Source organism: Danio rerio, chromosome 23 (genome assembly GCF_049306965.1).
Source record: "Danio rerio strain Tuebingen ecotype United States chromosome 23, GRCz12tu, whole genome shotgun sequence".
Taxonomy (NCBI): domain Eukaryota; kingdom Metazoa; phylum Chordata; class Actinopteri; order Cypriniformes; family Danionidae; genus Danio; species Danio rerio.
In genome coordinates, this window is record NC_133198.1 from 10,618,338 (window position 1) to 10,631,460 (window position 13,123).

Sequence of the window (13,123 nt, forward strand, 5' to 3'; positions counted from 1 at the left end):
AAGTAGAGCGTTATGGTATGCTCACTGAAGAGAAATGTCATTTGTGACAGGAAACGTTCATCTTTTAACTATGTCAAAGTATAGTTTCATTAACCTATGCTAACCAGAGATGAAGAAAGTTATAGAGAATACTTTTTATTTGTCTGTATCAGTGGCCCTTTTACTTACTCCTTTTGTTGGAGAAATGTTCCACACCAAACCCTGGCCTGACTTAAGAAACTTTAATACTTACAACTTTTTGATTATTTGTTTGTTTTTTATGAAATGAAGGTGGGGCAAGCTGCTCGAAAGCCATATTAGCTACTATATCTAAAGCACTCACAAACACAACATTACTGAATAGCTTTCTGCTTTATCCACATTCTACCAAGCTGCATACTATCAAAATTACAGCTTAGCTAACAGAAATATATAACTTCATTTGCATGTTTGACTTATCAGTGACTAAATGTGTACTGCACACATACTGAGGGATAGGATGCAATTTTACCCATTCCTTCTTCTGATGTCCACTTTTAAAGGGCACCTATTTTACCCCTTTTTCAAGATTTAAGATAAGTCTTTTGTGTCTCCAGAATGTGTCTGTAAAGTTTCAGCTTAAATCACCCATCAGATTATTTATTATACCTTTCAGAATGTTAGATTTTCGGCCCTGAACACAATGTAGCTGTTTTTACTGCCTGTGCTTTTAATGCTAGTTCTCTATGCCCACCATTCCCACGTGTCTGTCAGACTGTCTTCGGCTGCGTCAGATAAACAGCACAGCCACAGACATGAAGGAAGCAGATCTCGCTTAACGTTTGTGAGAAATACTACAGTAAGAACTTTACCAATGATTATTTGATGTATTTGTAGAGGAGTTGCAACGAGGAGTCACACACAATGTGGTTACAAAGTTCACACACGCACACAGACACACAGCATGCGCTTTTACCTTTGCACTGTTTTTGTGCACAAATGTGACAGGATACACATTAATATCCACTGATGTATGGATATCCGTTATGTTAATGTACAAAATAAACCTGATTTAACGTTCACAAACCGGGATTGAAGCGTCTTCTTTTATAATTGTACTGACACACAGCTTGTGATAAAGACAGTAAAATCGCTGTAATTCATTACAAACATGCTCCATTTTTTAAAACGTTTTAAATTTGTAAAACTCATTCTTGATCACATTTGATGATGATTGATGATCACAGAGAGCTCAACAGATTTTTTAATCCCGGTTGTTTTCCACACGTCCTGTCTTGTTGATATGATTATACAGTCTGATCTCACAAGAAAACATAAGTATTTTACTTTTGGAAGTTTAGAGTTTAATCGTTTGAAAATGTACAATTTTTAAAAAAGGCGTGGCACACAACCCACCCCTAAACCCAACCGTCATTGGGTGATGAGCAAATTGTACAAAATTGTACGAATTAGATTTGTACGAATTGATATGATTTAGCCACTAAATCAATAAGTTATGAATTGCCATGAGATAGCATTGAATTATTGAAATATGCGTTACTAAGAGACATGATAATACGCGGCTGTCTATCAAATCAGTCACTCCTACGTCACGATGCGGTGTGCCTCAAAATGGGAGTGATTTTGATCTTATTTTAATGTCTGGAAATTTCAAAAAAGAGACTTATTTTCTTTATATAACCCCAATATGACTGTAGAAACACTATATCTACACATAATCCTATCCTGTTGCATATGTTAAGCTTGTTTGCAGTACACCATGTACCACAATAAACCTTGTTTTGTTTTTATTATAAGGCAGAAATAACGAAGAAATGGCTTCCCTCAATAGAAAAATCAATGGAGATGGTTGAGTCTGCCCCTCCCCTGCCACTCCAGATGTGTGTGTGACCTAAATGCACACTGTCTCTGCAGAACTGCTTCATTAAAGTCTAAATAATTAATTCATTATTCATTTTACTTCAGCTTAGTCCATTATTTATCAGGGGTTGCCACAATAGAATGAACCGATAACTATTCCAGCATATGTTTTATGCAGTGAATGCCCTTCCAGCCGCAACCCAGTACTGGGAAACACTTACACATTCATTTATACACACACACACATATACACTACGGCCAATTTTTTGCTTATTTAATAAACCTATAGAGCATGTGTTTGGACTTGTGCGGAAAACCGTAGCACCCAAAAACCCATGCAAACACAGGAAGAACATGCAAATTCCACACAGAAATGCCAACTGGCCCAATCAGGGCTTAAACCAGCAATCTTCTTGCTTTGAAGCAACAGTGGTAACCACTGAGCCACTGTACTGTCCTAAAATCTAAATAATTAAGCTTGATCATTTCATTAAACATGTTTTTAAACTATATACATTTTTTATCAGCTTAGCACATTTTCATCTAGATTTTTAATATGTTTTGATTATTTTGGACATTTTTAGATGTCATTGACCCTTGGCTGAAGCTTAGGAAAATGAATGGAGTGAGCTCAGGGAAAACAGGCTGAAATTAGAAGAAAGAGAGGAAATCCAAGCATTAAGGAGCTGTAAAAGAGAAAGGGAAAAGCAGCTGATGATTTTTCATTAGGGTGGGCTTACTGAACTCCTGCAGCAGCCAAGCAAACCACCGTGATCTGGCCCAGATTTTCTCTCTTGCTTACTCTGAGAGAAATAACACAAGACAATAAGGTTGCATTAACAGCGGACTTTTAAAGCCGTGGATGTTTAAATGGGTCACTTAGAGGCATAACACATAATGTTTGTCATGAGGCTCTTTTACAGGGCATGGCTAATGCTTGAAGCAGCTGATCTTGAATGTTTGCTTAAAAGTCAGGGAAAGATACTTATTAAGCAATTATAGTCTGTTATTAGCATTTCTCAAGCATCTTAGTCATGCTGAAAAAGTCTTCTGTCACTTGTGTACAATCAAAGGAACAAGCTGTTATGACCCTATTAATGTGACATCTCAAAAGCTATTTCTTTGTCTAAAAATGTCAATAAGAGTTACGCGCAAAACTTGAATATCGCATGAAACATTCGAGAATAATGCACCCCTCAAATTATTTAAAGAGGGCAAAATCGTCACTTCCTGATAACCTGCACCAAATATTTAAAGGAGGAATGGAATTTGCTGTGGTAGGAGAAGCCATTGTTAGCCTTCTTTCTTAATAATAAATTACTTGCGCTTCAGAAGACGAATCCCTAACACAAAGTGGTGGCTTTTGGAGGCGTGAGAGCGCTCTTTGGGATCACAGCCGCTCCAGACAATTCTGTGTGGTAATGATACTGCCACTTTTGATGACTGACTTTGGCTTGAGCATTTTAGATTGACCAAAACTGCTTTTCAGATGTCTTGCATTATGGACGATCTGCTGGTGTGTGGCCATTTGTGGTATCATATTAACTTTATCCAGTGTATGTGTTTCCATAGTCCATAGTTCCATAGTTTAGGCACATTTTTTCTTATCGGATAAAACGTTTATCCTACTCACTTGTGCACATACGTTTTTGCATCCACATTTATGAGCATCTTGGCATTTCATACAAGCATTTTATTTTTCCAATATTCCAAAATTTGGTGAATGGAAACAGCTAATGTGACGGCAGTGACAGACACAACTAACAAACTCTTTGGGAATTTTCATAGATTTTCATAGTTTTGCACTGAAATAATGTCCCAAACCTGGTCCTATTTCTACCAATTATTTATTATAAAACGTTCATAAAAATGTCTTTTACATGAGACAGGATTAACATTATTATTTGTAACTACATTATGTGCAGTCCGATTGCTAGGGTGTTGCTGTGTGAATAGTAGAAGGTTTGATGGCTGCATGATTATGATGGTCTAAGTGGTTGCCAGGCTGTTGCTATATGCTTATGTAACCCCGCCGGTCCAACGCCCCCCTGCGACCTTCCGCATGGGAGTCGGTTGCTCTATGAAGCAGGTTAAAGACTATGGACTCTAGCGTCTGTTGCTAGAGCACCTTTAGAGGTCAGAGGAGTGAGGTTTACCTGCACAGCACTCACTAGCTTTCTTCGTTAAACTCACCCCTCTAATCCTCACTCCCACTCGGGTCACGGCACCAATGTAACACCACCGGTCCCACGCCACCCAACCTGCTCTGAGCATGTTGGGTGAGTGTAACAATGACTCCCATGCAACCTTCCGCATGGGAGTCGGTTGCTCTACCAAGGAGGCTAAAGACCATGGCCTCTAGCATCTGCGCTAGAGCAGCTTTAGAGGTCAGAGGTTTACCTTTAAGAGGTAGAGGTTTACCTGCACAACACTCACTAGCTGGCCTCCATTACACTTGCTAGGGTCATTATGTGGTTTGTAGATTTTTCTAGGTTGTTGCTAGTGTATTGCTGTGTGGTTGGTATTTGGAATGTCCAGATCCAATCACGTAATTGGAAATTCGGCCTAATCTCGGAGTTTCAGACCCGATCAGAATTGGACATTACCTCCCGATTGATTATATATTCTCATTATTTTTTAACACTTTTAAAGTTATGCCATGGCACAGAGTTTAAGCCATTCTTGACAAAGAAACAGCAACGCGTGCGGCATGACATCACTTTGTTGCAGAGACGCTATTGGTTAAATGCCTTAAATGAGGTATTATAAGGTTGATGACGACGACATTGCCATAGAAAACTGTGAGTTATGTAAACTTGGGATTGTCTGCTGGGTATTTTAAGTTGAGGTGCTATCTGTTTTTTATATATATTTACTGTTGCACTAAAGTCCAAAAGTGAAGATTTGATGTTATTCATTACTTGATTCTTCAAGCTCACAGAAGTGCTCTGTTAGTTAACAGAGTTGTTGAATGTTAAAATAAAGTGAACTACATAGAAAATAAGGAAATCTGTTTCTTCGCTCTTCTTTATTCTTATTTGATTATAGGAGTATCAGATCGGGTTTCGGTATCAGTAGATACTTAAAATGAAATGACTCGGACTCGAGGGCAAAAAAATCTGATCACGACATCCCTAGTTTATATGATATTCCTAGGGTTATGATGTTGCTGGAGTGCTTTCTGTGGTTATTATTATACAAATAGTGTGGTAATTTAGTGTGGTTGCTAGGGTGTATCTATGTGCTTGTTATTTGGTACTGGGCGGTTTCAAGATTTGTTTTGATGGTATAGCTTTGTTCTGGGTGTTAGCAGTTGTTTTTGTAATGATGTATGTTGTTGTTGCTTGGGTTATTATAATGTGTGGTAGGTGAGTGCTCTTGGATAGTTGCTAGGTGTTACTGTGTAGTTGTTGTGATGTGGGCTTTGGATTTTTTATTAGGGTTTTGGCTTGTTTTGGGTGGTTGCTAAAATGTTGCTATGTGTTATGGGTGGTTGCTATGATGCTCCTTTGTGGGTGGTTTTGCATTCTGAGTAGTTGCTAAGGTGTTGCTTTTTGATTATTAAGTTCTGGGTGGTTGCTAAGGTTATACTTTGGGAATTGGGATATTTTGAGTGCTTTCTAGAATGCTAAAGCAGGATTCTTGCCTAACTCATCTGATCAACATGCTTTATTATTCAAAGGCAAATATACTAAATAAATCATAACTTATTCTAGTTCTTTTAACACATTAAACTGGAACAGAAGAAAGTATTTTAACATCGTCTCCAAAACTCTTCACATTTCAAGCATTGTGTTCTGCTAGGTTATACCCACAGCTCATATTTGGAGATGCTTATTGTACCTGTAGTAGACAATGGTTGAAGAGTGAAGGTCTCAGGTGGCTGTATATGATGGTGCCAGCTCATTGAAGCAGCCAGTAGCTATGGCACCTAGCGGGCACACGCTGCTTTTCTCGCCAGCTGTCTAAACAGGGTCGAGAGAGAAAGAAAGGAAGAGAGAGAGAGAGAGTGGAAAAGAGTGCTAAACCTCTTTACCTCTCTGCCAAATGGAAAAGTGCACATCCAAACACAAAGCTGCATTATGTTCCTCTGCTGGGACGTCATACACAGTAATAACCGAACCAAATCAAGTATACAAACATTGGTCGACAAGTTTGTGCTGACTGTTAGTCTTTGACCTAATCAGAAGTGATAACATACATATTAGCATAAAAGGAGGACATGATGTAAGGTATTTTCGCCAAGCGCTTACTCACTGCAAGATCCGTCACTTTCAGATAAAAGGTGTTTTGTTGGGTTTTTTGTCTTTGTTCTTAGAGTTGAAAGATGAGCTGCTGTTCATGGAAAGAAAGACAGAGGCCTGAATTCCACAGAACAGTTCAGGTCAGTGAAGGCAGCTGGGCATAAGCAATGACAGAGCAGAACAAGACATGATCATTTAGAGAAATAGTGATGGCAAAATAACAGGATTACAGAAGGTGGCTGAGAGGGAATGAGTTGAGGGTTAAATAAAAAGGCATTAAAAATTTTTTTATATGTAATGTTGTGTTTGTGTCTTCCAGGCGGGGAAGGGCGAGCCACACGTCTTCAAAGAAAAGGCCTTCAAAAAGAAGCGCCAATGTGGAGTGTGCAGGCAGAGCGTGGAGAACCTGGGCTCTTTTTGTCGAGGTGAGTGACATCAGAACATTTCAGCCCTTGTATTTACTTTTTATTTTGAGAAGAACTAGGCATGGGATGGTAACCGGTTTAAAGGTTTACCACAGTTTGGAAAAGTCAAGATTTTAAAACAGCTAAAATATTCTGTTATACTGTTCCTAAGGTATATTTAAGGGCTTTTTAAACTGTTTTTTCATGTTTTTTAAAGAAATATGTGCTTTTATAACTAATGAAGACAACAGAAGTTAATTGTTTATTTAAATTTTTTAGCCTGATATGCTTAATACATGCACAATAAATAAAATATATTGTGTTTAATGGGGAAACCATTATCCCCTTCCCAGACATTTTCTAAAAAAACTTATATTAGTTGTGAAATTGTGATATTTTTATTCAAGGTGATCATACCATCAAAAACTTATACTGGCCCATGCCTAACAAAGACCCCACATGTAATGCATCCCTTGTGACATTTCCATGTATACAATTGTAGTTATCTTAAACATATTATTCTGATAAGCGTGCTATTTTAATACAGCATATTGTTATGGAATTAACAATTACTGTACTAAAGAAATTGGCGATTATGAAAATATCTGGATACTTTACAATTAATACAAAATGTTTAAATAGAAAATTAAAATTAACATTATTCAGGGATAAAAAAATGTAAATTATTTGTGTAGTATTTTTACACTAAGTCTTGTTCCAGTTTTACACTTACTTTTACCACCTTAACAGCCTTTCCAAGCAAGTAATAGTTATAATTGTTAACGATAACCATTCATTCATTCATTTTCCATCAGCTTAGTCTCAGATTTATCAGAGGTCGCCACAGTAGAATAAACTGCCAAGTGCCAACTATTCCATCACAGCAGACTAGAACCAGCGACCTTCTTGCTGTGAGGCGACAGTGCTAACCACTGAGCTACCATGCCACCTCTAATGATAAGTAATAGTATAATAGACTATTCTGAATAATTCAGCTAAAATAAATATGAATATTATATGGCAAACTTAAACTTGTAATTGCAATTAACCAAATTAAGTAAGGGTATGCTTTCACAACAGCAATTTCTGGTATTTTTTGAATGTTGTCAACATGATCTCCACAAATGCCAGTTCTTGGTGTCACTTAAAATAAATTATTGCTATTTAAAAATATTTAAAAACTGACAAAATCAAACACATTTTCTAAAATAAAAAAATTAAATACAAAATATATAAAATAAGTTAATTCATGAATAGTAAATAATACATTTATATATATATACATTTTTTTTTATTTTACATTTGTAATCTTTTTATTCATTTTCTTAAATAATAAGTATTTTAAAAAATACATTGAAGAAAGATATTAATCATTCCACATATAAACTGCCATAATTTATCCTATTCTATGTTTAACAATCAGGGTGTCCGCAGGGTCTTAAAAGGTCTTACATTTCAAAAACAAAATTTTAGGCCCTAATAAGTCTAAAATTCACTGAAATAGTTGGTCATAGGTCCTAAATCATTTTAAACAGGTCTTAATTTTTCCTATTTCCAAGGTAAGCTACATTATCAGGCCAATACCCTATCACCAATAATCCATTTCAAAACTTTTTTTTTAATATTTCAGTTTTTTTTATTGCAAAGAAATACAATTCACAACAGCTGTTAGACAGTTTTACAGCAAATTCTCCAAATGAAACCCCCTAATCAGGGAAAGAAAGATAAAGCAAGACATCCCTTTACATGATCTTCCATTAATACAAAAACTATTTACAGAACTATTTACAGAAGTCATTATTAAAAAAAAAATCTTTGTGTTTAGCTCTGAATACAGTGCTTAGCATATGTAAGTACACCCCTCACAAACAGGAAGCTATACAATATTATATTTGTACATATACATTAGATTAGTCCGTACTGAAGCCAAATTTGGAGCTTATTTAACAAAATAACTCATGATAGCGCCCCAAAAACTAGTACACCCAAATTTAAATGTTATAGAAAAATATTAAACACAAATTTTTAAAAAAGGGGAAAAATCATGAGAAGCAAAAAATGGGAAAATTTAGTTGAAATGTTGTAGTATTTTGTATTATTTTTTTTTTTTTTTGCTTGAATTTTTTTATTATCTTTCAATTTCTAAATATGTTTGGTGACTAAAATATTATTTTATTTTAATTTATTTATGTTTACTGAGAAATGGATAAAAATATTCCATTTAGAAATGGGGTGTACTCAACTATGATGAGCACTCTATGTCTAAAATGTCATAATTTCTTAATGGTCTTCAAAAATCTTACATTTGACTTGAAGAAACCCTGGATTTTCCTTTAAACTCCCAGTTCTCTACTAATCCCTAGTGAAACTATATCAAACGTAGTAATCCTCCCTAACCAACACATCTCCCTCTCTTACCGCCCACAGTCTGCAAAACAGCCACCCATAAGAAATGCGAAGCCAAGGTAAGAACATTTTTCCCATTTCTCACCAGCTGAGTTCATAATGCATCTCTCAGTGTCTCTTTCACTCCCTCCGCCGATTAACATGGGTGTATAAAATGGGAGTTTATGTAGTTAAAATCTCTCTCTCTCTCTCTGTGTTTCCTGCACTGAAGGCCTCCCTGTGTTGGGACGACAGTGTTGGCAGCCGTAGTGAAAGACTCATTGATAAAGCGAAAGGATGCCAGTGCTGGCACACCCATATCAGGCACGTCTCTAGAGAAGAACCCTGGGCTCTAGAGTCCTGGGCCACGCTTTAAAACTGTTTGCTTTATTCACAGTTACTGACCTTGCATAGAGTAACTGTTGTGGTACCCGGTTTATATAACTTTATTCGTCACTTCTTGGCACTGGCTAAGGTTTGGTCAATGTGCAATGAAAGAGTTAGTGGTTTAACACGCCACATGGTTATTCAATCAACAAATCGCCAGCCCACTAAAACGCTCTTTATGACATGAAGAGCTGGTGCTTTGTATAAAGCTGTAACATGCTGGGAATGGAGCTCAGGGTTGAATGGCATCATTTTATGTGGATGTATTTAGAATCATTTAAAGGATTATATATAAATGCTTTTCGATGATTATACACTGTACAAAATGCTGGGTTTCACACAATAGATTTGTGTTGGGACAATATGAAGGAATTAAGTTAACTTATTAGTTTTTTAATATTTAAGTTGATTGAACTTGACCCTTGCAGTATGTGCTGTTGGGGGTGTTTTTTATCCACTCGGGGGTTATTTTGAGTCCTAATTTGGCCATAACTTTTTATGTGTTTCAGCTTGCCATGAGTGATTTTTGGTGACAAATCTTATTTTAACATATATTATGGAAAAATGCTTTGAAATAAAAAAAAAAAAACTCAATGATACACTCTTGACAAATTTACTTAGTATGTTAGAGATGAAAACATCCACTGAATTAAACTGCTGTAAAACATTTACATTTTACATTTACATTTAGTCATTTAGCAGACGCTTTTATCCAAAGCGACTTACAAATGAGGACAAGGAAGCAACTTACCCAACTATAAGAGCAACAATGAATAAGTGCTATAGGCAAGTTTCAGGTCTGTAAAGTCTAAGAAGGAAAGTATTAGTACTTTTTTTTTTTTTTTTGGTACAGTTAGTGTGATATCCAGAGAGGCAATTGCAGATTAGGAAGTGAAGTGGAGACTAAATAGTTGAGTTTTTAGTTGTTTCTTGAAAATAGCGAGTGACTCTGCTGTTCTGATGCAGTTAGGGAGTTCATTCCACCAACTGGGCAGATTGAGCGTGATCGTTCGCGAAAGTGATTTCTTCCCTCTTTGGGATGGAACCACGAGGCGACGTTCATTCACAGAACGCAAGTTTCTGGAGGGCACATAGATCTGCAGAAGTGAGAGCAGATAAGAAGGAGCAAGGCCAGAAGTCACTTTGTAGGCAAACATCAGAGCTTTGAATTTGATGCGAGAAGCAACTGGCAGCCAGTGCAAACGGCCTAGCAGCGGAGTGACATGTGCTTGTTTAGGTTCATTGAAGACCACTCGTGCTGCTGCGTTCTGGAGCAGCTGAAGAGGCTTGATAGAGTTAGCTGGAAGGCCAGCTAGTAGAGAGTTGCAGTAATCCAGTTTGGAGAGAACAAGAGCTTCAAAAGGAGTTGAGCTGCATGTTCATATAAGAAGGGTCGGATCTTTCTGATGTTATAGAGTGTGAATCTGCGCGATCGAGCAGTTCTAGAAATGTGGTCAGAGAAGTTTGGTCGGTCATCAATCGTTACTACAAGGCTTTTCACCATTTTGGATGCAGTAATGGTTGCCCCATCCATCTGGATTGAAAAGTTATGGTGTAGAGTCGGGTTGGCAGAAACTACAAGCATTTCCGTTTTTGTGAGGTTAAGCTGAAGATGATGATCTTTCATCCAGTGTGAAATATCCAACAGGCAGGCTGAGATGCGAGCTGGAACCGAGGGATCATCAGGATGAAAAGAGAGGTATAGCTGGGTATCATCAGCATAGCAGTGGTAGGAGAATCCATGTCTCTGGATGACTGTTCCTAGAGATGACGTGTAGATGGAGAAGAGAAGTGGCCCAAGAACAGAGCCTTGAGGTACTCCAGTGTTTAGATGCTGTAGGTTGGCCTCTCCCCTCCAAGACACCCTGAATGGCCTGTCAGAGAGGTAAGATCTGAACCATTGTATAACAGTGACCGCAACGCCCAGTGACTCGAGCGTAGATAGCAAGATCTGGTGGTTGACAGTGTCAAAAGCAGCTGACAAGTCCAGCAAGATGAGGACTGATGATTTTGAGTCTGCTTTAGCCAGTCTGAGATCCTCCACGACCGAGAGCAGGGCAGTCTCAGTTGAGTGGCCTTTCTTAAAGCCGGATTGTTTGTTGTCCATGAGATTGTTTTAAGTAAGAAAGTCCAGGACTTGATTGAACACTACTTTCTCCAGAATCTTGGCCATGAATGGAAGCAGGGATACAGGTCTAAAAATGCATCATATTATAATTTTTTTTTCTCTATTTTGCATAAATCTGTTAATCAACCTCATTCCTGATCCAAACTACTAAAATATTTAGAAAATTGCAGGATTTTAACTCTTTATTTGCTATATTTGTGAATGATGTCACTGATTTGGTGAAAAAACCCACACAAAATGATGTATTTTCAATTTATAAAGTAGTTATTTTGAACCTTTTATCACCTACTTGGAAATGTGAAAGATTAATATCAACATGACACAGGCATGCGATTCTTCCCTATAAATACGGATTTCTGTATTTTCCAAGCCCAACTTTTTTTAAAGTTCATTTTTTTTTATTGCAAAGAGATACAGCTGGTAAACATTTTTACAGCAAATTCTCCAAATCAAGAAAATAATTCCTAATCAGGGAAAGAAAACTAATGCAGCACATTAATGCAGTTAATACAAAAACTATTAACAGAAGTAACCGGCCGTGGGTATCCCTGTCTGTCTAAAATTTCATTTATAATCGTCTTAAAGGGGTCTTAAAGGGGTCATTGGGTTGTAGGTTTTAAATCATTTTAAACAGGTCTTGATTTTCCTATGTCCATGTAAAGCTATCCAATCTTCAGCACGTTTTTAAGCAGCGGATGCCCTTCCAGCCGCAATTAAAACATTACAAATTTAGAAAATTACATGAAAACTCCTTATATTTTTAAGATTTATATATGGCCGCTCAATAACCAAGTAATATAAATATATAAATAAGAATAAATAAAAAATTGTATTTGTCCAATATAAATCTAAGCTATATATTAGGAAAGCATTTCCCTTTTAAAGAGAACAAATGTTGTCAAAGGCTGCTGTACCTCTGCCTGAAAGGCACTTTTGATTCACTAGATTACAAAATACTTTGGTACAGTTGAAGTCTGATTTATTAGCCCCCCCTTGATTTAGTTTTTTGGTGATTTAAAAAAAAAAATCCAAATAATGTTTAACAAAGCAAAAAATTGTTCACAGCATTTCCTATAATATTTTTTCCTATGGAGAAAGTTTTATTTGTTTTATTTCGGCTAGAATAAAAACAGCTTTTGTGAGCCTTTCGATCCCAATATATGCACGCAAGCGGTTCATCGATCATATATTTTTACATGTAGCTGTTTACTTTTTTGTTAGTTTTCAGGGCATATTATTCACAGTCTGTATCAATCTGCTATATTGATAGACTGTGCATTAAAGCAGGGGGAAAACACAAATATTGACGGCATTATCATGATAGAATCATTCAGTAGCAACCTTGAGTTTTTGTGAGTGACACTTTTAGTTGAAAAAAGCTCCTTATTTCCACCGTTTTTTTTTTTTTTTTTTTTTGCTGCCGTCATCCTCACTTATGTCACACACAATGACTGTAAAAAAGGTCACACACCTCACCCATATTCTTGCACAGGAAATTTTCCTGCACGGTTTTGGCACTGTTACATCTGAACGAAGCTACAGCCTATCATATGACAACAGGGAAAGGCACAGCCAATCACAATGTTCATATGTGTTTGTGGGGCAGTGCGACTCGAGGAGAGACGAGATTTAACCCTTTCGGCATGTCTAGGTTAATATTGACAGCGCAATTTTTTTTAAGTGAATTAAATTATTGGTGGGGACATTTTAACAGTTGATGGATATTGGTGAGGACC

The 13,123-nt window shown here is 36.9% G+C and overlaps 1 protein-coding gene and 1 long non-coding RNA gene across 17 annotated transcripts in view; one reads left to right on the forward strand and one right to left on the reverse strand.

Moving 5' to 3' along the window:
• Positions 1-13,123, forward strand: part of tns2a (tensin 2a) — a 111,697-nt gene that overhangs the window by 32,133 nt on the left and 66,441 nt on the right. For 10 of the 16 annotated variants that reach the window (XM_021469904.3, XM_021469905.3, XM_021469907.3 and 7 more), the window contains exons 2-3: positions 6,403-6,508; positions 8,915-8,952. In XM_021469904.3, the coding sequence (XP_021325579.2) occupies positions 6,403-6,508; positions 8,915-8,952 (144 nt within the window). Of the gene's footprint in view, positions 1-6,157; positions 6,224-6,402; positions 6,509-8,914; positions 8,953-13,123 lie in introns of all 16 variants that reach the window. The other 6 variants (XM_009296676.5, XM_073939847.1, XM_073939849.1 and 3 more) reach the window with 1 other exon arrangement.
• The window catches only part of LOC137490614 (uncharacterized), a 159,280-nt gene that overhangs the window by 26,554 nt on the left and 119,603 nt on the right, over positions 1-13,123 (reverse strand). The gene's annotated exons all lie outside the window — the stretch shown is intronic.